Consider the following 25,578-nt stretch of genomic DNA (forward strand, 5'->3'; position numbering starts at 1 on the left):
TCACTGTGGAAGACACTAGCAGTATGCCTGGTGTTGTAGTGTGTGAAGTTACTATTATGAGAGAGAAGATGCTCAAAAAGCTGAAAGAGCTAAGGGTACATAAGTCACCCACACCAGATGAACTGCGCCACAGAGTTCTGAAAGATTGTGGAGATGTTAGTCATGATCTTTCAAATATCATTGGACTCTGGCATGGTGCCAAAGGACTGGAAAATTGCAAATATCACTCCATTCTTTTAGAAAGGAGGAAGTCAGCAGAAAAGAAATTATAGACCAGTTAGCCTGACCTCAGTGGTTGGGAAGATGTTGGAGCCTAATTGTTAAGGATGAGGTTCTGGAGTATTTGGTGACATAGGACATTGACTGGATAGGATTAGGAGAATGGGTAAGAAAATGGCAAATGGAATACAACCATACTGGTTGGTGTGGTCTTTCAATGATTCTATTGATATTGATATTATTTTTATTGATTCTACTATGGTTGTTGGATTTATTGAGTATGTCTGCAATAAAATAAATCTCAGGGTTGCATATAGTGACATATATGTACTTTGATCTGTGCCATCGGAGCTGTGCTTAACCACAGTCATGAATGTAAGGCGAGTACAGTAAGGGGCTAAGCACACAGTGCTGTGGTACAGCTATGCTGATGGAGATTGTGGTGGAGATGTTGTTGCCAATCCAAAATGACTGGGGTCTGCAAGTGCGCAAGCTGAGGATCCAATTGCACAAGGACGGATTAAGGCTAGGTTTTGAAGCTTACCGATTAGCTTTCAAGGGACGGTGGTATTGAATGCCAAGCTACAGTAGATAAAGAGCATCCTGATATATGCATCTTTGCTGACAAGAAGTTTCAAGGTTGAGTGAAGAGCCAATGAAATAGCATCTGCCGTGGACTTGTTGTGCCAGTAGGGAAATTGCAGCAGATCCAAGTTGTACTTCAGGCAGGAGTTGCTATGTTGCATCACCAACCTCTCAAAACACATTTATCATTGTGAACATAAGTGCTACTGGACAATAGTCACCGAGGCAGGTTACAAAGAACTTTGTAATTTGATAATAAGTTTATTTTGAACCTTGAACAAAAATGATTTAATAAGATTATGATAATTGCAAAAATTCCTTACCATTGCAATCTGATCTGCCACTTTGTCCAACCGAGAAGCTCTGTGAAGCTATAATAAAAAGTGCTATTAACGGATTTAGATTATTTACTATGCAGATATCTCAATTAAAAAAATATTTTGATATATTGATATGAAAGTAAATTCAAAGAATTAGCAACTCCAGTAATGGTAATGTGGAGTTATCATCACCAAGAACAATTGTAGGAAGTCAGTGGATCAAGCAACATCTGTGGACCCAAAGGGGTGGTTGGCTTTTCATGTCAAGACCCTACCTCAGGAGTGAATGTGGAGGAAGATGGCCAGCATACAGAGGTACGAGGGAGGCATGATACAGGGTGAAATATGTCGTCAGGAAATGTGAAGGACAATAGACAGATGAGGCCAGGTGGGGGAGGGGAGGAGTAAGTTGTGAGAGATCTTTAGAATTGGCAATGGTAGGAGGCAGGAGAGGGGGAAGATAGAGACAGAGTCTGGAATGTAATAAGGAATGATAATGCACAGATTTTTCTTTACTCAGTCTCTTGTGCCCATATTAACAGACTGGAGCCGCATTAGAGTTTGCTGCAGTGTTCACAATGCTCTTACAGTGGTTAATAAATAGCCACAGCTGGAGAAAATCACATTCTCTGAGTGAATTGTACCACTGATTGCATTGCCTTGTTTGGATCAGGTTTGATGATAACTGGATTGATAGAGCAATATGTATTTATTGCAAAAGCTGTTCTCACATTTACTTTCACAACAAGAGTGAATGAACAAATAACCTTTTACTAAGAATTCTGGACTGACTCAAAAGTACTCTTGTTTTGTAATATTTTACCTGATGTAAGCTTTGCACCACATCTTCTGCTTTCGAAGCATCATCTATTCTGAAAGAGTAATCCTTTGGGCCCTAGTTAAGATGTAGATAAAATATTTACATTAGCAAATTACTTTGAGAATCAGTTTATTTTCAGATTTATCCTTTATATTTTACTGGGAACCCACTGGCTATTCAAAATGGACCTTCTGCTATTTTCCAACAAGCTCCAGCCCAGTGAGCAATGCCTAACCTGCTGAGTTCCTCCAGCATTCTGTGTGTGTTCCTTAAAAAGTTTTTCCTTTTTCCTACAAAGCACATTGTACAATGAAAGACATTAACCATCAACAGAATTTATTATTCAATTTAGCTCCATCCCACTGGGAAAGTTTCCTCCTGTGAACCAAACACTGCAAAGGCTAATTTAACTGTCTTCAAATATTTTTATATTAAAAACATCAAGGAATTGAATACAATCGCAAAGCCTTATTTCTACAAACAGGCCTGAACTATCTTGAGTAAACAATTTGGTTATTCACAACCATTCCACTTTGAAGATCAAGAAATCTAGTTGCTGATTGGATAATAGGTTTCAAACATACTGTAGATATACTGACTCCTTGTGGCCTGATTATATCTTTGGGCAGCAAGAAAACCCAACCAGATAGTTTAACTTCAGAGTCTTGATTTGATGTGTTATCTTTTACCTCTGAGAAGAAACACTGTAACATAAACAGACATCCCATCTATTGGCAACATGATATAATTTCCACATTTTAATAATATGCCTTTGGGCTGATACAAAACTTGTGTGGTTCACAGTAAACCTTAGCATGTTCTTTTGAAACTTCTGTAAAACTTGTCAAGAAAGGCTCAGACTACAGTTTTTTAACTAGTGTTAACTATTAAAATTTCCTCTCAAGTTGCTATAACAAAGCCCAGAATTAAAGAGATAGGTGAAAAACAACAAAAAATCATGCAGAATCAATCCAGGCGCCAAATTTGGCCTGAAATTCAATTCCATTCCTTCCAGCAGACTGTTGCTCACTGAATTTGAATGAATTCTTAGGCCATTCGACTTTGCAAAATTCTCCTCACAAATATTTGGAGATCAGTGTCTAAATTGGGAAAACCATCTCATAAACTGGCAAAGCAAAAGCTTAATGTAGTTGTACTCTCAGAAATACTTGATAGATTATACACTAAATCACAGCGTAACTCCTGGGTCTGTCTTATCCCACCAACAAGACGAACATATCAAAGTTGGTGGTGTAGTGGTATATCTGAGGGACTAGCCCCAAGAGTCATCAACATTAACTCAGGACACCATCAGGTTAAACATAGACAAGGAAATCCCCTGACTGTTATTCAACGTCCTCTGATGAATCAATGCTTCTTCTGTTAAGTAACAGTTGGAAAAAGCACTGAAGATAGCAATGGCAAAAATGCTACAGGAGGCTTCAATGTCTACCATAAAATGGATTACATAGAACATTTAAAATAGAAATTTACAGCACATTACAGGCTCTTCGGCCCACAATGTTGTGCCGAACAAGCAACCTACTCTAGAAACTGCCTAGAAATTCCCTAGCGCGTAGCCCTCTATTTTTCTAAGCTCCAGGTACCTACCTAAGAGGCTCTAAAAGACCCTATTGTATCCACTTCCACCGCTGCCACCGGCAGTGCGTTCCACGCACCCATCACTGTGTGGAAAAACTTATCCCGGACATCCCCTCGGTATCTATTTCTAAGCACCTTCATGTCAGCCATTTCAGCTCTGGGAAAAAGCCTCTGTCTACCCACACAATCACTGGCCCTCTACATTTATACACCTCTATCAGGACTCCTCTCATCCTCCGTCACTCCAAGGAGAAAAGGCCAAGTACACTCAATCTATTCTCAAAAGGCACGCTCCCCAGTCCAAGTAACATCCTTGTACATCTCTGCTCTCCCTCTATAGTATCCACATCCTTCCTGTAGTGAGGTGACCAGAGCTGAACACAGTACTCCAAGTGGGGCCTAACCAAGGTGTTGGATAGCTATTGGGAGCACCAGAACAGAATGAACTAGCAACATACAGCTACCAGGTTGGGACTGTGGCAGGTGACACAACAAGAATAATAAACTACTTCAACCTTGTCCTCACCAATCTACCTGTGGAAGGTGCACCAGTCTATAAAAACACAGGTAGAATTGACCACTGTACAGTGCCTATGAAGACGAAGTTCCATAGTCACAGGGATACCCTACATCATATGTGGCTCTACAAATGTGCTAAATGGAACAGATCCAGCAACTCAGAACTGGATATCCAAGAAGTCTCTGTCACTGATTAAGGGAGAGGGACAGTCTGTGGCAGGTCACACCGTCGGATAAACAATAGTTTTTGCTGACTGCAGATCATGATCTCTTGGGCGCTTTGCTATTGTTTGGAGGGTGGGCACTGACGCTTTTTGCTGAAATGAGTGTGGAGTGTTAATACTTGCTGCTGCTTGCGCGGGGAGGGGGAGGGAGGAGGGGGGGTTTGGGTTTCTAACGCTTTTCTGTCATTCATTCTTTTGGGCTGTTTTTCGTGGATGTCTACAAAGACAAATATTTCAGGTTGCATACTGTATACATTCTCTGATAATAAATGGATCCATTTGAACCATAATTGTGGGTATATTGCATAAATAATGTGTAATAGAGCTGTTATTTGACCAATGAATCAGTTCGTAGCTCCCGTGGTCAAAGTACCACCACGTGTGGTCATGGATGCTGCTGTATAAATAAACACCTAACAGGAGGAGGGCTTAGCATGTGAATGTTGAAAAGAGAAAAGTTCAGAACAAGGTCCTTCTGAAGTATCAAAACAATGACCCATTTTGGTTTCTCGATGCCATGAACCAGGGAGATGGAAAGCCAACTGAATTCATTCGACAATTGTCAGCAAAAGCTTTGTGAGCAGCGAATGCAGCAAAGGCAATGGGTCCTACCATTATACCAGCTAATGCGGAAGATCAGTTCTAGTCAAGTTGTTCCAGTACAGTTACGACACTGGCAACTAACCAATGTAGAAAGTTCACTGGGTACATCGTGTTCACAGAAAAACCCAGAACAAATCCAGTGAAGCCAAGTGTCACTCCATCTAGTCACAATCATCAGTGAAGGTACAACACAATCAACTGGCGAGTGGAGGCTAGTTTCGGAAAACATCATTTTTTGCCAAGCAGTGAAAATGAAGGAAATACCCATGCCAGATACGAAGTCTCAAAACATACTGGAGAAAAGGTGAAGCCTTTTACAGATGGAGAATTTGTTAAAGGATGTTTACTGGCAGTAGTGGATACTGTTTACCCTGAAAAGAAATCTTTATTTGCATCTATCAGCCCATCAGCAAGAACAATCACATGGTGAGTTGAAGAAATGTCAGCAGTTGTTAAAAGAACCATTTGAGAACAAGATTGACTGATGCCCATCTGGATAATGTCTTGCTCTTGGCATCAACAAGTCTGATACCCAATATTAAGAAGCTTTCAAGCAACAAACAGCATCAAGTTTCACATTGCTTTATCAACTGTTTGCTTTAAAATTTTCTTTTTTATTATACTTAATTTGCTACCATTCAATGCATCATGTTCATACGTTTTATGTTTAAAGATTCTTTGTGTCCTTTTAATAGATTCAAAGATGCCTTTGATTGAAATAAATTGCAACTAAACCTGAGTTCTTTGATTACTAACTGGCATCCTTGGTTAAGCACAAATGATTTTCCAGCATGCGTTATTCATTAATTTGAGGCAAATCATGACTAGATGTATTTAAATGGATAATTCCCATATTTCAAGTTTTTTATGGCATTGATCTGGCCCACTGCCCGCTCACTAATACGCGATCCGGCCCACAGAGGCAAAAAGTTTGCCAACCCCTGGTCTGGACTCTAGAGAAACAAGCAGTCTGCTGGAGGAACTCAGCTGGCTGAGCAGTAATTTGTTATGATAGTCTAATCATCTACTCGTAATAACATTCAACAGCATTACTATCTCCGTGTAACCTTATTCTATGCTATTATTACAATGACACTGGAGGCAGGCACTTGCCCCTCCATTCCCAGGGAAGCAATTTTATTAATCCCATCTCCTTCTCCTTACTTCTCTGTATTTTTCCTAATTTTCCTGGGAGAGGGTTGTAAGAGAAATGTGACTGAAATGACTTACGTAGACTTACACATAATGTTTTATAAGGTGCTACAAACTAGATTTAGCATTGAGAATATAAAAACTATGGATCTGTCAGATAGAAAACTGGCTAAGTGATAGGAAACAAAAAGACGTAGTGAAAGGCACTTTACAGAGTGGAGGGAAGTATATACTGGAGTATCCAAGGTCATAGCACTAGGACCACTAGTTCTGATAAGTTATTTGGACATGTCTACAGGGTACAACTGCTATATTGTCAGATAATACACAACATGGTGGTGCAATGCACTGCAAGTGTGACAGTATAATTGAGTTGAAAAAAACACAAACAGGTTGGTGGAATGGTAAAGAGGTGACAGATCATTATGTTTCAAAGGCTCAATTCAAAAGTTCAAGTTTAATTGTTATTCAACCATATATGAATACCCATGAGTACAGCCAAACGAAACAGTGTTACTCTGGGGCCAAGGTGCAAAGCACAGTACTAACAGTCACACATAGCACATATAAGGTAGCAAGCACATATCTGTAAAATACATTCACACCAAAAAAATATAGCCCAAGACCCCAAGTCCATGAATTTTGCAGAAATCTGCAGTTGACCACAATATAGCTTGTCTTCTGCTGAGCGATCACTAGTGGGCACTACACAGTGCAGCTTGGACACCGCACCATGCTTTCTCTGACGGAGCTCACTGACTTCAATATCTGTCACCTGCGCAGTTGTAAACAGGCAACACCGCAGCTTGAGGCCTAGTCTTTGTTACGACTGAGGCCACGCAGACTCCTTGTCATCCACCAATAAATTAGTGGATCGGGCTTGCTGCATTCCACATTAACAATGTCCAACAGGGTCTTGCGATCACAAGAAAAGTGACGAAGTCGATCATTCGTTGTTAGACTGCACCGCCTCCTCAGATTCCTCTCTGACACAAGCAGCAACATGATCTAAACCAACTGCAGCTCCTACAGTTTCTCCGTGAATCAGCGACTCACTGATGAGGTAGACCTAACTTTAATGTCCCAATGTCCAGAAAGGTCTTGAGATTATAAAACATGTTTAAAAAGAACACACCACCTTTGATTGACCTTGTAAAGCCGCTATGATTGAACAAGCCATTGTCTCAAAATAAGGTCCAAGTACAGACTGTGCATGGTTTAGCAGAAGGGAAGGGAAAATGCAGCGGGTTCAACAGCAAGAGAAAAAGGGAGCAGGATAAAGGGTTAAGCAATAGGGCAAAGAAGAGGATGTCCTGGGGAAAGAGGAGGATTGGACAAGGGAGAATGGACAGGAGGTGTGTTAGGAGAAATACACACTGAGGGATGGAGATGGAAAGGGAGAGAAAGAGAAAATAAAAATGAAAAAAAAAAAGAACAGTGGGACAGGGCACAAAGTCTTGAAATGTTCCAAACAGGATGTCCAGTCTTTATTCCTTGAAAGGGAGTGGGGTCCAGATATGATCTTATTTGCCTTTTACGTTTATGGGTCTGAAGCAGTTTCCACATCATCTTCCCTCCCTTCTTGCTTTTCCTGTGTTTTCTCTCTTTCCCTCTTGTAATAAGTGCTTTCCTTTGAACATTTAAATGCAATAAAACATTAAATTTGCTCACATAGATTTTATTGTTAGAATCAATCTGCTCTCTCACAAGATTAAATTTGGCACATGCATAATAGAATTCAACAGTTCATTGACAAGATTATAACCAAGGAAAATAAATGGAAATATCAACCTACCCTTTCAATTTTATATGGAGCCACCACACTTTGTTCTTTGATTAAACAGATCTAAAAGAGAATTATAATTAAAAAACAATTAATGCTTTTATAAAATACTAAAGTTCACATTTCAAACTTGCAGCCCTCAACTGTGATTTCAATATTAATTACTTGCATGCAGATCAGGGAATTCCAGATCAGTGAAGCAAAATGCAGAATAGACAAGTTAATTCTAATTAATGCTTTGAGGTACTTCAATAACAAGATTTTCTTCTCACTTTGCAATTTCCTCTAGCTCCATAAACTATGTAAGATAACTGTAATTCTTTAATTCAGACCTGTTGCTCATCCCCTAATTTTATTGTTCCACCATAGGTGCCATGCTTTCAGCTGGCAAAGCCCTCCCTCTCCCCAGTTCAGGTAGACATTTTCTTTCGAAAATGTGTACTGTAATGTCACTGTTAGGTAAAATGTTTCTATGTCAATAATTCTGGGACTCATTTCCAAAAGGTGCAAATGACGTTCCATGCTGCTGTGTTGGAGACCAGCCTACCTGGATATAGAATCCTAATGCAGCCAAATTCAAATCCAAGGACCAAGATTTTAAAGCATTTACCATGCCCAACACTCAAGCTCCCAAGTTGCAGGCACAAGGCAACTGAAGCTAGCTATGCCAGTATTCCTGCTTCATCCACCCCGAAACCCAGATCATCTCAAGTAATTTCCAGCCAGCAGAGGAGAATTAGCTCCAATCAAGCATCATTGTCAACACTTGTTTTTTAGTACTGACCATTGCTTTAGCCTTTGCATTTTACCATTACGGTCTTTGGTTCCGAAGCTAAATGAGAGCAACAGATCAAATACTGGAGGAAAGGAAGGGCAAGGGAAGCGAAGCTTAAAATGAGTAGTGAAAGGAATTCACTTTTAAATTCCCCTCAGTTGAAGGGAATTTTGAGCAAGGTGAAAAATGGCATCATATGCGCTGGCAGGAGTGTGTGCAGAGAAGCAAGCTCCAAGCCATCATGGAGCATATTGGAAAATGAGCATTGCATATAACATCTGAAAAACAAAGATCCTTCAGCAATCCGTTAAACTGCAAATAAACCTGACAATAAAGGCCCATAAAAAGACATTAGAAAAACTAGGGCCATACCATAATAAAGGTAGATTTTCCATGATGAAATTTACCATGACTTTCAAAATGTCATCTGAAGAGAAAAATGTTTGAAAATTTCCAAGTATACTGCTAGGATAAGCAAATGTCGTCCCCACAAGCATCCTCAGAATTGAAGCCTTAATTACATTTCCTTAGCTCCAATGGACAGGGCACATAACTCACATGCTTGACACCAAACTTTCAAATCAGACACTCTGTTTTGAGATCTATTACTGCAAGAAAATACCTAGAGTACAAAGAAAGTGAGACAAGGCTATTCTCAAAACCTATCTGAAATACCAAAAAACCATCAATGAAACCCTGGCCTATCAGTGTTGAGTACTGAAGAGGAACATTCAGGGTGGTATTAAGAATCTTGAATCTGTTTGTTGCCCACTATAAAGTGGAAAATCTCATAAAATAGCCATTGCTACGCCACCAAGCACCTCATTTCCCTACTTTGGCAAACTGTGGACCCCACACTGGCCTCATCAGCTGTATCAGGGTCCAAAGAATTAAAATGAGAATTTCTTACCTGACGGCATGTAATGCAGAATCCACAAATTCGATTTCTGGAAGGCATGATTTCATTACAAATAAACATAAATTCACAACTGGCTATTGTACTTCAAATTAAATGTTTACCTACATAACGACTGAAGCTGAACTTACTCTTCAAAAGGATTACCAGAGTTCTTATCTTCAATCTCTTCAATTCTGCTGCAGTCTCTAAAAGGGAACTACAAATTTTCCATTGTTAGCAGTACCAACAGTATGGTTCTCTAAAGGTATGAGGATGAGCATTCAAATAATTACTGTGAATCTCACTGAATCAGTAGGGACTTGTAAATATAAAAGATCATTATTAAACACAAGCATATCTTCTGGAGAACCCATTTCATCTCTCTCCACATTCAACAGTAGAGTAATGATTGATAGTTTTTAAACATAAACACAATAAATGATGAACTACAGTTTCAAGGCTGTAATGATCTACTTTACCATTTTGAGTGTAAACTGGTAACTTTTGCAGAATAACAAAAACAAATGGCAGAATTCTAGAAGGAAGCCTAGCAATTATAGACCTGTCAGTTTGACATCAGTGGTGGGTAAATTAATGGAAAGTATTCTTAGAGATAGTATTTATAATCATCTGGATAGACGGGATCTGATTAGAAGTAGCCAGCATGGATTTGTGCGTGGAAGGTCATGTTTGACAAACCTTATTGAATTTTTTGAAGAAGTTACGAGGAATGTTGACGAGGGTAAGGCAGTGGATGTAGTCTATATGGACTTCAGCAAAGCCTTTGACAAAGTTCCACATGGAAGGTTAGTTAAGAAGGTTCAGTCGTTAGGTATTAATGCTGGAGTAATAAAATGGATTCAACAGTGGCTAGATGGGAGATGCCAGAGAGTAGTGGTGGATAATTGTTTATCGGGATGGAGGCCGGTGACTAGCGGGGTGCCTCAGGGATCTGTTTTGGGCCCAATGTCGTTTGTAATATACATAAATGATCTGGATGATGGGGTGGTAAATTGGATTAGTAAGTATGCCGATGATACTAAGGTAGGAGGTGTTGTGGATAATGAGGTGGATTTTCAAAGCTTGCAGGGAGATTTATGCCGGTTAGAAGAATGGGCTGAACGTTGGCAGATGGAGTTTAATGCTGAGAAGTGTGAGGTTCTACATTTTGGCAGGAATAATCCAAATAGAACATACAGAGTAAATGGTAGGGCATTGAGGAATGCAGAGGAACAGAGAGATCTAGGAATAACTGTGCATAGTTCCCTGAAAGTGGAGTCCCATGTAGATAGGGTGGTGAAGAGGGCTTTTGGAACGCTGGCCTTTATAAATCAAAGCATTGAGTACAGAAGTTGGGATGTAATGCTAAAGTTGTACAAGGCATTGCTAAGGCCAAATTTGGAATATTGTGTGCAGTTCTGGTCACCGAATTATAGGAAAGATATCAATAAATTAGAGAGAGTGCAGAGACGATTTACTAGGATGTTACCTGGGTTTCAGCAATTAAGTTACAGAGAAAGGTTGAACAAGTTAGGTCTCTATTCATTGGAGCGTAGAAGGTTGAGGGGGGGATTTGATCGAGGTATTTAAAATTTTGAGAGGGATAGATAGAGTTGACGTGAACAGGCTGTTTCCATTGAGAGTAGGGGAGATTCAAACTAGAGGACATGATTTGAGAGTTAGGGGGCAGAAGTTTAAGGGAAACACGAGGGGGTATTTCTTTACTCAAAGAGTGATAGCTGTGTGGAATGAGCTTCCTGTAGAAGTAGTAGAGGCCAGTTCAGTTGTGTCATTTAAGGTAAAATTGGATAGGTATATGGACAGGAAAGGAGTGGAGGGTTATGGGCTGAGTGCGGGTAGGTGGGATTAGGTGAGATTAAGGGTTCGGCACGGACTAGGAGGGCCAAGATGGCCTGTTTCCGTGCTGTGATTGTTATATGGTTATATGTTATATATGGTTAACTCCTTTGAATATCCAAATACCAGTAGCTGGTCTGAGGGGCTCTGACTCATTTACACCAGACACTCAAAATATATTAAGCTTTTGTTACAGCATTGCGGGATAGCTCCCCGGATATACAAACAGCCAGAGTATTGAATAACAAACCAGACATATCCTGAACTGCACATTCAGTGGCAGCGATAGAATGGTGATTACTCTGGAGACAGATAGAGTCAATAGAAGTAAAGGCAAAGCACCATCAACTGCATAGACCCTGTACAGATTGCAGAGGAGGTGTTCGCTACCCTGATGTAAATCAGGGTGGATAAATCCCCAGAGCCTGACTAAGTGTTCCTTTGGACACTATGGAAGGCAAGTGCAGAAACTGCCAGGGCCTGAGCAGAAATATTTAAACACCCTCAGCAACAGGAGAGATGCCAGAGGATTGGAGGATAACCAATGTTGTTCTGCTGTTTAAAATAAAGACTCTAAACAAGAACCAGGAAACTTATAGGCTAGTGAGTTGTGGGAAACTTATAGGCTAGTGAGTTGTGGGAAAGTTACTGGAAGATATTCTAAGGCACTGTAAATTTAAATATTTGGAAAGTCATGAACTGATTAAGGATAGTCACTGTGGCTTCCTGTGTGGTAGATCACGTCTAACCAATCTTAGAGGTTTTCAACGAAGTTACCAGGAAAGTGGATGAAGGCAAGGCAGTGAATATTGTCTACACGACCTTAGTAAGGCACTTGACAAGGTCCCGCATGAGAGGTTGGTCAAGAATTGCTTCTTATTTGACTTCTGTTGGTTTTTAAAAACTTCCCATTCATTATTGCTCTATTATATGCCCACACTTTGGCTTTTATCTTGGCTTTGACCTCTCTTGTTAGCCATGGTTGTGTCATCTTTTCTTTAAAATTCTTCTTCCTCTTTGGGATGTATATATCCTGTTCCTTCCAAACAGCTTCCAGAAATTCCAATCATTACTGCACTGCCGTCATCCCTACCAGTGTTCCCCCACCCCATCCAATTCTGGCCAATTCTTCACTCGTGCCTCTAATTCTCTTTACTCCATTGTAATGCTGATACATCTGACTTTAGCTACTCCTTATCAAATTTCAGGATGAATTATATTAAGATCACTTTCCCCTAAAGGCTCTTTTACCTTATGCTCTTTCATCAATTCTGGGTCAATGCACAAAACCCAATCTAGCATAGCTGACTGTCTAGTGGGCTGAACCACAATTTGCTCTAAAAAAAAAACTATCTCTCAGACACTCTAGAAGATCCCCCCTTTCCTGGAATCCAGCACCTGATTTTCTTAGTCTGCATATTGAAGTCCCCCATAACTACTGCAACATTGTCCTTTTGGCATGCATTTTCTATCTCCTGTAATAATTTGTAGGCCACATCCTTACCACTGTATACAACTCCCTTCAGGGTCTTACCGTTCCTTAGCTCTTTCCACAGTGATTCAACACTTTTCGACCCTATGTCACCTCTTTCTAATGATTTGATTTCATTATTTACCAACAGAGCAATGCCGCCCGCTGCCTTCCTGCCCGTCCTATCGATACAATTTGTATCCTTGGACATAAAGCTCCCAGCTATAACCTTCTTTTAGCCATGACTCAGTGATGCCTACAACATTATGCCTGCCAATCTGCAACAGTGCTGCAATTTCATCTACCTTATTCCATATACTGCACACATTCAAATGTAACACCTTCAGTCCTGTATTCACCCTTGTTGATTTTGTCCTCCTTTTACTTTGCAACTCATCCTGTTGGCTGCAATTTTGCCCTATCAACAGCCTCTCCTCACTACATATTCCGTAAACCAGCTACCTCATCTTCAGCACTATTAAACACTTTCCTATGATATTTCTTGCATTGAAATATATGCAGCTCATGACACTAGTCGCACCATACTCAACCTTTTAATTCCCAACTTTGTCTGAGGTCTTACCAACATCTGGCTCCACAACCTCCCCAGTAACTGTTCTGGCACTCCAGTTACCATCCCCCTACAACTCTAGTTTTAACCGCACCGAGCAACATTAACAAACCTTTTTGCTAGGGTATTAGGCCCCCTCCATTTCACATGCAAACTGCCCCTTCTGTACAGGTCCTATCCTTCCTGGAAGATAGGCCAACGATCCAACAATCTTAAGCCCTTCCTACTACACCATCTCCTTAGCCACATATCAAAAACTGTATAATCTTCCTAGTTGTGGCTTCATGAGCACGTCGCATGAGTAGCAATCCTGACATCACAATCCAGGAGTTCTGCCTTTTAACTTAGCTCCTAACTCCCTGAACTCCCTATGTAGGACCTCGCTAGTCATCCTACCCATATCATCTACATGGACCACAACTTCTGATAGGATAAAAAGGGTAGATACGATAGAGGGATACAAAATTATGAGAGGTATAGATAGAGTAAATGCAAACAGGCTTTTTCCCACTGAGGTTGGACAGGATTACAGCCAGAGGTCATGGGATAAGTGTGAAAGGTAAGAAGTTTAAAAGGAACAAGAGGGGAAACTTGTTTCACGCAGAGGGTCGCGAGTGTGCGGAATGACCTGCCAGCACAAATGGTGTATGCCAGTTTAATTTCAATGTTTAAAAGAGGTTTAAATAGATATATGGATAGTAGAGATATGGAGGTTGATGGGAGTAGGCAGCTCAAATGGTTCTGGCATGGGTTAGATAAGTCAAAGAGCCTGTTTCTGTGCTGTACTTCTCTACAACTAAAACTGCTACAATAGTACAGAACCAGAATTCCCACACAGGATGACTGGGTTCAATGGCCTTAATTTTACAAAGACTGGTTCTTGTTTAAGTTGATGCCTGATATTCAAATAATTCCATGTAGGCTATAAGACACAGTAGAAGCAGAATTAGGCCATTTGGCCATGATGATCCCCTTCTCTTTTGACACCCTTAAAAATCAAGTAACTGTCAACCTCTGCTTTAAATATACCCAACGACTTAACCTCCACAACCATCGATGGCAATGCATTCTATTGATTCACAATTTGTCTAGAGACATTTCTCATCTTTGTTCTAAAGGGATATCCTTCTGCCCTCTAGTCCTAGATCCCTGCACTATAGGAAACATCCTCTCTCCATCCACTCTATCTAGGCCTTTCAATATTCAATTGGGTTTCAATGAGATCCCTCCTCCAGTAAATGCATGCCCCAAGACATCAAATGCTCCTCATATGTTAACCCTTTCACTCCTGGGATTACTCGTGAACCTCCTCTGGACCCTCGCCAATGCTAGCACATCTTTTCATAGACAAGGAGCTCAAAACTTCAAATGAGGTCTGACTAATGCCTTATAAAGCCTCAACATCACATTCTTGCTTTTATATTATAGTCCACACAAAATAAATGCTAACTTTGCATTTCTCCTTATAATAGTCTCAACCTGCAAGTTACTTTGAGGGCAAGGGTTTCCAGCCTTTCTTATGTCATGCAGCCTTAACAATAATCCAGGGGTCCATGGACTCCAAGTTGCAAACCCCTGTTCAGGGTATCATGCACAAGGGATACCAAGTCGCTTTGCACCTCTGATTTCTGAACTTTCTCCCCGTTTAGATAATGCTTTTGCTCCTTTTCATGCCTTGTGGCACAGCATGCAGCATTTTTGCCATTTCTGTAGCACTTGTGTTTTTTTATGAGGCCGAATCGCTAGCTCAAAGCTCAACCCAGCACAGATGGAAAGCAGGCTATGAGCTGGCTGGATCCATACTTAGGACCACTTGCCTTGAAATCCAGTGCTGATGCTATTACACCACCAGGCAAAATAATTACTTGGTACATGAGCAACTGCCAATAAATGTACGACAAACTATAAATGCATTCTTCAAAATTAAAATGGATGTATTTCCATCCTCTTTTAAAATTGTACAGATATGAAGTCATTTTAGAAATTGGGTTTTAATACAGCAATCCTCATAATAAGGCTGTCTTATGAGAATAGGTTACATGCAATTGTTCTCACAATGAACCTTGCATATTTTGAATATTGAAAATGAGTTTAAATACCTAAAATGCATCTCCTCACACATGTATTCACACAGCAGCAAAATGGAAGGAAGTCCCTTTAGAACAGAGATGAGAAGAAACTTCTTTATCCAAAGGGTGGTGAATCTGTGGAATTCATTGCCACAGACAACTGCGGATCCCAAGTCACTGGGTATATTTAAAGAGGAGGTTGATAGAATTTTGATTAGTAAGGGCAAAGTTTACAGGGAGAAGGCAAAAAAATTAGGTTGAGAGGGAAAATTAATCAGTTTTGGTTGAATGTTGGAACAGACTCGACAGACCAAATGGCCTAATTCTGCTCCAATCTTTTATGGTTTCATATTCATGGGTCAAGATGATGCTTTCAATGAGGACCCAATTCCCTCTCAAATTTGAATTTTCCAAGTTCCTAGACTTTCCACAGATTTTAGTGTACTGCAGATTAAGTTCTCAGGCTCAGCTACTGAGTCTCTGTTCTGCCACTTAGTTGCTTAAATTTTTACAGTGAATTTCATCAGCTTGGAGCTCATTCTCAGTTATGCCTGTAGCTGGCAGGCTGGTTTGACTGTTTTTTCAGTTTAAGCCATTTCTGCTTCCTGTCTAAATTATATACTTCAAAGCTGAAATATACTTCTCTACTGCTTTTGAGTTATATGGCAAACTCCTTCTTCAATGATCATCATTTATGACTTCCTACTGATTTTGCACACCTCCAAGAACTAAATTCCCACAGAAATATTTTCACTGGCAAATTCTCCAATGTGTTGACCATTAAACTGGGTCTGTCATCTGTTATAGTTTAGCTACACTTCCATATGCACTTCATGCTATGTTGATCAACTTTATCCCTTTACAGAACCTATTACCTTTCCATTTTCTTTTTGCCATAAATTTTCAGTGTACATTATACCCTAGTTCCTACAGAAACCTGTCCTTAGTAATGTGAGCTGCTCTTTGTGGCCATTCTTGTCCATGTGTTGACCATAATTCTGGAGGAAGACTTCAGGGCTTTGTCCATTATGGCATCCCTGTCAGTGGTATAACTACTAAGTATTCCAAAATCCTAACCGTGCAAATTATCTTTTAGCGTTAGGAGGTTGGAGCACATTGCAGAAGTAGAGAAGAATGAAATCACAAGGACCTTTCAAAATAAGAATGAAAAAATTTAAATAGATAAGGATTCAGTATTTTTCAACAAGCACTAATAAGTACAGTTTAGAACAGGAGGAATCTGCCAATATTTGAAGTTAGATCTGACAAAATTATTTTCACCACTTGTCTCATTTGAAAAAAAAATACATTTTGAAAAAGTTAGAAATATAAAATCTGATGGAAGTTTGACCAATACAAAATTCTGTACATCTAAAATAATGCCTGGTTATTAAAGAAGTACATCTTCCAAATTATTTTCCTTTGACTTCATCATTTCTAAGACACTAAACAATTCAAAAATGAAAGTGGGTTAAGGATCTATCAATGCTCCATAATTTCCCTTTACGCTCTGTGCAAATTTCTTACAGGTAGCAGCAGGAATAGAACCCAGCTGCTTATACTATCAAGTACTGTGCTAACCACTACACTACCGTGCTATAACCACAACATTTCCTGCTTCTTTTATTCTAAGTGAATGCAAAGTGTAAACCATCATCTAAAAGGGTGATGTAAAGCATAGAACTCTGCAAGATGCTACTGACATGCTACCGGTTAAGATGGCACTATGCAATGTGCGTGCCAGCTTCCTGACAGTCAAAAACCTAAGAAGTCTGACTAAAAACATCACTAAAGATACTTTTTCTAAGGTAAATTGTGATAAATTATTGCTGCAAACAGTGAAAGGGCAAGTTTGGGGGATGAATTGTTGCAGATGGGAGTTCCAATACTCATACAGCTAGCCCAGGAGCAAGGTTGGATCACTCTGAGTGCTGAAAGGATAGGTTGGGGACCTAGCAGATTTGAAGAGCTTGAGAATGACTTTGGGCTGGGCAATGAAATCTAGGCCCACAGTGAGTGGCTAGGCAGCATGGTCCAGGCCCAGGGCCATTCACAGCAGCGGTGCCTGGGTCCTAGAGCAAGTTTAAGGTAATTTAAGCTGTTTAAGACAATTTAAGTGTTAGCCCAAATTGTAGGAGAGAGCCGATTTCGCTCACTCTCCGTAGTCTTCAGTCCTCTCTCCAGGGTGCAGGAGCCTTTCGTTGTTCCGTTATTTGGTCAATTTAAACGCCAGCCCAGATAGACCGAAAAGACAGGGTGTTGGTCAGGACGAGAGCTGGATTTGCTCGTTCTCTGCGATGGTCATCTGCATGGTGCTGAGTCTGTGAAAACTGCCCTGGCTGCTGTGCTCCGTGCCCACTAACACGAGGAACTGATAACCAAGGCATTGGGCCTATCCCGGGCTGCTCCGGGGTTCGGATCTGAGGACACAATTTTGGCTCGGAATGCTGTTGCTCGCTTCAATTTTTTGCATGATTTGTGGGGGGGTTTTCTCTTACACACCGAGTGTTGGTCTTTCATTTGTATTTTTTTTAAAATTTGGGTACTTTCAGGTTTCTTGCTTTGTGGCTACCTGTGAGCAAGCAAGTCTCAACCTTGTATAATTTATACATTCTATGATAATAAATGTACTTGAACCTTAAAAACTTGAATTTCAAACTACAACATGGCCAACTCAAAAAGTTTACTATATACAATGTAGATTTTGTTCAGAGGAAATACGACAATATCCGTACCTGTCTGCCAGCAACCTGCTGCTGCTTTTTATTATCTGCTTCACAGCTCCTTTCTCTCGTCATTTTCCCAACACCTTTGATCCTTTTTGTGTGTCTTTTTGCATATGTCCCCTTCTTTTATTTTCATTAGAAAGGAAGCTACTGATTGGAGTGAAGTGCCATAAAGATAGGGGGCAGAAGTGTGTGAAGTGGCCATTACTAGGAAAAAAGTTCTTTGGAAACTGGAAGGCCTGAAGGTAGATCAGTCACTTGGGACAGATGGCATACAGCCCTGTGTTCTGAAAGAGGTGCTGAAGAAATCGTGGGGGTATTAGTAATGATCTTTCATGAATCCATTGACTCTGGCATGGTTCTGTAGGAATGGAAAATTGCAAAACACTCCACTCTTCACAATTCAAGATTCAAGTACATTTATTATATTGAATGCATAAATTATACAACCTTGAGATTTGCTTGATCATGGGTAGCCACAAAGCAAAAAACCTGAAAGGACCCAATTTAAAGAAAAGAATACAAATAAAAAGACCAACACGCAATGCTCAAGAGAATGAAATAAAAACAGGTCACGCAAACAATTGAAATGAACACCAGCATTCCAAACCAAAAATGAGTTCTCAGATCCAAACCCTGGAGCACCCTGAAGTAGGCCAAAAGCCTCGCTTATCAGTTCAAATTAGTGGGCACGGAGCACAGCAGCTGGGGCAGTCTTCATAGCCTCAGTACTGTAAAAAGAGTGCCCATCACAGAGAATGAGGGAAGTCAGTTCTCATCCCGACCAACACCGTCTTTTCAGTCTATCTGGGCCTGTGTTTAAAGTGACCCAATGACGGAACAGCGAAAGGATCTGGCGCCCTGGAGAGTGGAGTGAACATCACAGAGAGTGAACAAAACTGACTCTCGCCTCTGATCTGAGCCAGTGTTTAAATTGTCTAAACAAAGCATTGTATCTTGCACTCAGACCCAGGCACCACTTTAAAACAAGGACCCAGCCCTAGACCAGGCTGCCTAACAACTTGCTTCTGGCCCAGATTTCGTCACCTAGCCCAAAGCTGTCCTCCAGTTCTTCAGATTAGCTTAGTGTCCAGAGCGATCCAACTGTGCACCAGGTCAAGTGTACAAGCAGCAAAATTAAATCTTCTCTGCAGGGGCCCTGACTTCTCCTTGTGGCACCCAGAGCGATTCAACCTCGCTCCCAGGCTAGCTGTACGGGCACTGTAACTCCATCTGCATTGATACATGTCCAGAACTTGCATCAGCATCACTCGCTTCTTCACTGTTTGCAGCAATAATTTAATACAATTTACCTCAGAAAAAGTATTTTTAGTGATGTTTTTAGCTTTCTTAATTTTTGACCACGAAGAAACTGTTGCACACCTTAACCAAGAAGGATGTGAGGCAGAAGAAAGGAAATCATATGCCAGTTAGTCTGACTTCAGTGGTTGGGAAGATGTTAGAGTCAATTGTTAAGGATGTGGTTTTGGGGTACTTGGAGGCACATGATAAAATTGGCTTTAGCATATTTTCCTTAAGAGAAAATCTTGACTGACAAATCTGTTGGAATTCTTTGAAAAAATAACACACAGGATAGACAAGCGAGAATTGGTGGACATTGTACACTTGGATTTTCAGAAATCCTTTGACAAAAGTGTCACATATGAGGTTGCTTAATAAGAGCCATGGTATTACAGGAAAGACACTAGCATGAACAGAGCATTACCTGATTGGCAGGAGGCTAAGAGTGGGAATAAAGGGAGCTTTTTCTGGTTGGCTGCCAGTAACAAGTGGTGTTCCACAGGGGCCTGTTTTGGGACAACTTCTTTTTACATTATGTGTCAATGATATGGCTGACGGAATTGATGGCTTTGTGGCCAAGTTGCAGTCGATACAAAGACAGACGGAGGGGCAGGTAGCTTTGAGGAAGCAGAGAAGCTACAGAAGAACTTAAACAGATTAGGAGAATGGGCCAATAAGTGGCAGGTGTCAGTAAGTGTATGGTCATGCACTTTGGTAGAAGAAATAAAAGCATAAACCATTTTCTAAATGGAGAGAAAATTTAACATATCTGATTTGCACAGGGACTTGGGAGTCCTTGTATAGGATTCCCTGAAGATTAATTTTCAGGTTGTATCAGTGATGAGGAAGGCAAATGTGACGTTAGTGTTCATTTCAAGAGGACTACAATATAAAATCAAGGATGTAATGTTGAGGCTTTATAAGCCACTGGTGAGGCCTCACTGGGAGTATTGTGAGCAGTTTTGGGTCTCTTATCTAGGAAAGGAGGTGCTGATGTTGGAGAGGATTCAAAGGAGGTCCACAAAAATGATTCTGAGATTAAAAGGCTTGTCATATGAAGAGCATCTGTTGGCTCTAGGCCTCTACTCATTGGAATTGAGAAGAATGAGGGGTGACCTCATTGCAATCTACCAAATGTTGAAAGACCTAGATGAGTGGAGAGGATTTTTCCTATGGTTGGAGTGTCCAAGTCCAGAGGACACAGTCTCAGAATACAGGGATGCCCTTTTAGAACAGAGTTGAGGAATTTCTTTAGCCAGAGAATGGTGAATCTGTGGAATTTGTTATCACAGGCAGCTTTGGAGGCCAAGTCATTAGGTATATTTAAGGCAAAGGTTGATAAATTCTTGATTAGTCAGTGCCATGAAGGGACCCGGGGAGAAGACAGGAGATTCGGGCTAAGGGGGGAAATGGATCAGCTATGATGAAATGGCTCAGTAGACTCGACAGGCCAAATAGCCTAATTCTGATCTTATGGTCTTATAATATTGTGCAAGAAGGCTGCTGTCAACAGCAATAGGGTATGCTACCTCGAGAACTTGGACTGCAAAGTATATTTCCTGAGAGTAATTGCTGAAAACATCAGTAAGTCTGGCTGGGGTAGGAGCCTGAACATAATCATATTGAGAATAAATGTAACTTGCGGGAAATATCCCCATGAAAATAGCACTAGCTATGTTGGAAATTGAACTAATTACCATGATAAACTAAAAGGGAATAACCAATTTAAATTAGATTAGCTTATAACTAACAAGCGGTGCAAGAAGTAAGTATGTGATATTCTGCAAAATTTTCAAGTAAATTTGAGATATGCAATATAGTACACCAGGCATGCAAGAATAGTTCATACACACTGCACCTTTAAAATGGGTTCTGATATTTGATCTGGTTCAAAGATCAATGATTTGGAACAAATCTTCAGGGAGCCTTTAATTGTTCTGTAAGAAAGAAAGACAGAAGTGCTGATGTTAGTGAGATGTGTTCATGACAGTTAACTATTACAAGTGCAAATGATACAATCCTTTCTCTGCCCCATAGTAAAGATATGATTGGGAAAAGTACTAAAGGGTGAATAGTAACATTCTTCATCCAACACAAGAGATTCGGCAAATGCTGGAAAACCTGAGCAACACACATAAAATGCTGGAGGAACTAAACAGCTCAGGCAGCATCTATGGAAATTAATTAATAGTCAACGTTTCAGGCCGAGACCTTTTATCAAGACTTGAAAAGAAAGGGAAAGAATTCATCAGAAGGTGGGGGAAGGGGAAGGAATACAAGATAGAAGGTGATAGATGAAGCAAGAGGCTGGGACAAAATAGGTGGAAAAGACAAAAGACTGAAAAAGAAGGAAGCTGATATAAGAGTGGACCATGGGAGAAAGGGAAGGGAGGGAACTAGGGGAGGAGATAGGCAGGTGAGGAAAAGAGAAGAGGTACTAGGGAAGCCAAAGTTGGGAATTGAAGATGAGGGAAGAGGGAGGGAGAACAATTACTGGAAGCAGGAGAAATCGATATTCATACCAGCAGTTTGGAGGCTACCCACATGGAATATGAGGTGTTGCTCCTCCAACCTGAAGTCTCCTCCTCAATCAGCACTGAGAAATCTTCTGTTTCTTTCTGAACAATAGACCTGACAAGTGCCACCATCCTCTATCTGGCAGAATTGGTCCTCAGTCAACAATTTCTCTTTCAGTTCCTTTCACTTTCTCCAAATTCAAGGTGTAGCGATGGGTACCCGCATTGGTCCCAGCTATGCCTGCCTTTTCATTGGTGGTGGAACAATCCATGTTCCAAGCCTTGCCTGGTAATGCTCCCTATTCTTTCTGTGCTACACCGATGCTACTTCATGCACCCATACTAAGCTTGTCAATTTCGTCCAATTTCCAACCGGACCCTAAATTCACTTGGTCCATTTCTGACACCTCTCTCCCCTTTCTTGATCTTTGTCTCCATCTCTGGAGACAAACTGTCTACCAGTATCTTTTATAAACCTACAGATTCCCACGCCTCTCCCCACCCTGCCATTCCCTTTGCTAAATTATCTCATCTCTGCCGCATCTGTTCACTGGATGAGGCTTTCCTTTCCAGAACATCAAAGATATTCACCTTCTACAAAGAACAGGGCCTGTCTTCCTCCACCATTGATGCTGCCTTCACCTGCAATTCCTCTGTTTCCCACATATCAGTCCTTACCCCATCTTCCTGCCATCTTAACATGGATAGACTTCCTCTTATCCGCACCTACGTCAACATCCACTACATCATTCTCCATAACTTACACCATTTTCAATGGGGCCCTACCATTAAACACATCTTTACCTCCACTCCACCCCTGCTTTCCACAGGGATCAATTGCTTCATGCTTTCCTTGTCCAGTTGTCCCTCCCCACTAATATCCCTCTTGGCACTTATCCCTGGAAGCAGAAGAAGGGCTACACCTCCCCTCTCCCCTCTATTCAGGGCACGAAACAGTCCTTCCGGTCAGACAAAACTGCTTCTGTGAATCTTTCGGGGCCATCTACTGTATCTAGTGGTCCTAATACATTGGTGAGCCCCAATGCAATTTGTGGGACCGCTTTGGCGTGGCACCTTTGCTCCATCTGCAACAAGCAGGATTTTCCAGAGGCCAACTATTATAATTCCAATCCCCACTGCCATTCCAACATATCAGTCCATGGCCTTCTCTACTGCCATGGTGAGGCCATGCTCAGGTTGGAGTAGCAATGCCTATTATTCCATCTGTGTCGCCACTAACCTGATAGCATAAACATCTATTTCTCTAACCTCCAGTAATTTTTCTCCCTCCCTCTTCACTCTTCGATTCCTAACTCTGTTGCCCCTTTTACCCCTTCTACTCACCTGCCTTATCTCTTCTCTCTCGTGCCTCTCCCCCTTCCCCTTCCCCACTCTCCTCTCCTATCAGATTCCTTCCTCTAAGCCCACTTACCTTTTCCACCTATCACCTCCTAGCTTCTTTCTTCATCCCCCTCCCCCACCCTCTTGACTTCACCCATCATCTTGTAGTTTATATTTATACTCTTTCCCTCTCCCACACTTGCTCTTCTCTTTCCAGTCCTCATAAAAGGTTCTGGCCCAAAATGTTGACTGTTAATTCACTTCCATATATGTTGCCTGATCTTCAGAGTTCCTCCAGAATTTTGCATGTGTTATACTTCATCCAAAGTTTTATTAAATGTGTTTGTAAGTGACAGTAATGGAGATAGCAAATTAGATATTTTAAGTACAGTCTGAATCATACAGCATTGTAACAGGCTCTTCATCCTACCATCATGACTGTCTATAATAATCTCGCTTGCCTTCATTAATTAATTTCCTTCTATGTCCAGGTCGTCCAAGCACTTGACAAAATGCCCAATGAATGTTCTGTTCCTGCTTCCACTATTACCTCTGGCAGCTCATTCTAGATACCGCCTTTGGATTTTTTGCAAATTTGCCAAGATTGTCTGTTGGATCTCCTTTAAACCTCCTCCCTCTCATATTAAAACTGTGCCCTCTAGGTTTAGGCACCTAAGCAAAGGAACTGGCTATCTACCTTATCTATAAACACAAAGTATCTTATCTATGACTCTCATAATTTTATATACCTTTAAATGTGAATCAACACATTATGTTCCCAGAACTGATTGTCAGGGGCACTGGTAGAAGCAAATAGTCATGGTTAAGAGGCCTTCTGAGAGGCACATAATATGCAATAAATGCAGGGATTCTAATCGTGTGCGGGCAGACGAGTTAGTTTAATTCGGTTTTATGTTCAGCACAGAGAGCATGAACCGAAGGCTTGTTCGTGTCTGTACTATTCTATGCTCTACACAAAAGCTCTAAGGTTCCATTTGGCAAGTAATGGACAAACTGAAGGCATGCTTAAACATAATAAAAATGACAAGGATACCAACACTACTACACAGTAACTTGAGTTTATATGTACAGTACCTTTCTTCTCCTTTGTTGTTGGTAAATACATGATAAAATGTGTGATGATCAAAATAATACTCTTCAAGGTCAAGCAGCAACAGGGTAAACCTATTTGATATAACAAATAAATATGAATAAACATTCATATAAGAGCACCAAAAAGAAACTTCTTTCCATTTCTAAACAAAATAATTTTTTTTACATATTAAGGACAAACATCAAATTAACTTGGTGTGGTATCACTATGCAATACAAATCTGCAGCTGTACAAGAACCAATAAGACAGGATTAGACACTGGACCCCTCAAGCCTGCACGGTCACTCAACTTAAGCAACTGGAAATTAGGGAATCTCTTGACAAGACTATAGAAGCGCACTTAAAGGGAGATGTTCAGAGAGTAACAACGACTAAGGATCTGACAAGCAAGATGAACAACATACACAATAGTTTCCTGGGACTAAGAGAAAAAGGGTTCCAGGAAGACAGTAGGTCTCCTCAAAGACCAGCATGACTGTCTGTGTGTGAACAAAGAAAACAAGTGAGATTTAAATGAATATTTTTCTTTAGCTTTGACTCTGGAGAAAATTATTTAAGCTAAGGAAGTGGGGGAAATGAGTGGTGTTGTCTTGGACCACATGAGAATTAGCGGCGAGGAGGTACCGAAGACCTTAAAATGCGTTGAAAGTTACTCATACAGGCAGATTTCTTTGCTTAATGTTGATGTTAAAATCTTGGCCAAAGTTTTGGCTCATAGATTAGAAACTGTTATTCCCTCTATTATTTCTGATGATCAAACTGGTTTTACTAAAAACCATCTTCCTTTTTTTAATATTCAGCATTTATTTAACATTTTATATTCACCTTCAACTGGGATTCCTGAATGCGTTATTTCCCTCGATGCGGAGAAAGCATTTGATCGTACAGAATGGAACTACCTTTTTGCAGTTTTAGAAAAATTTGACTTTGGTCAAAGTTTTATCTCGGATCAAATTGCTGTATCTGTGTCCCACTGCCTCTGTTTTGACTAATTTTCAGCAATCCCAGTTATTTAACCTCAAACGTGGCACCCGTCAGGGATGCCCTTTATGTCCCTTTCTCTTTGATTTGGCTATAGAACCTCTGGCGATAGCATTTCAAAACTGTCCTG

At 40.6% G+C, this 25,578-nt stretch overlaps 1 protein-coding gene across 1 annotated transcript in view; it reads right to left on the reverse strand.

The window, feature by feature from the left end:
- Window positions 1–25,578, reverse strand: part of nsmaf (neutral sphingomyelinase (N-SMase) activation associated factor) — a 155,270-nt gene that overhangs the window by 112,304 nt on the left and 17,388 nt on the right. The window contains exons 2-8 of the mRNA XM_059981550.1: window positions 24,449–24,538; window positions 21,355–21,433; window positions 9,650–9,717; window positions 9,513–9,549; window positions 7,840–7,890; window positions 1,948–2,019; window positions 1,128–1,175 (exon numbers count right to left, since the gene is read on the reverse strand). Coding sequence (XP_059837533.1) covers window positions 1,128–1,175; window positions 1,948–2,019; window positions 7,840–7,890; window positions 9,513–9,549; window positions 9,650–9,717; window positions 21,355–21,433; window positions 24,449–24,538 — 445 coding nt within the window. The remainder of the gene's footprint in view (window positions 1–1,127; window positions 1,176–1,947; window positions 2,020–7,839; window positions 7,891–9,512; window positions 9,550–9,649; window positions 9,718–21,354; window positions 21,434–24,448; window positions 24,539–25,578) is intronic.

The sequence above is a fragment of the Hypanus sabinus genome, chromosome 1 (genome assembly GCF_030144855.1).
Source record: "Hypanus sabinus isolate sHypSab1 chromosome 1, sHypSab1.hap1, whole genome shotgun sequence".
NCBI classification, from domain to species: Eukaryota; Metazoa; Chordata; class Chondrichthyes; order Myliobatiformes; family Dasyatidae; genus Hypanus; species Hypanus sabinus.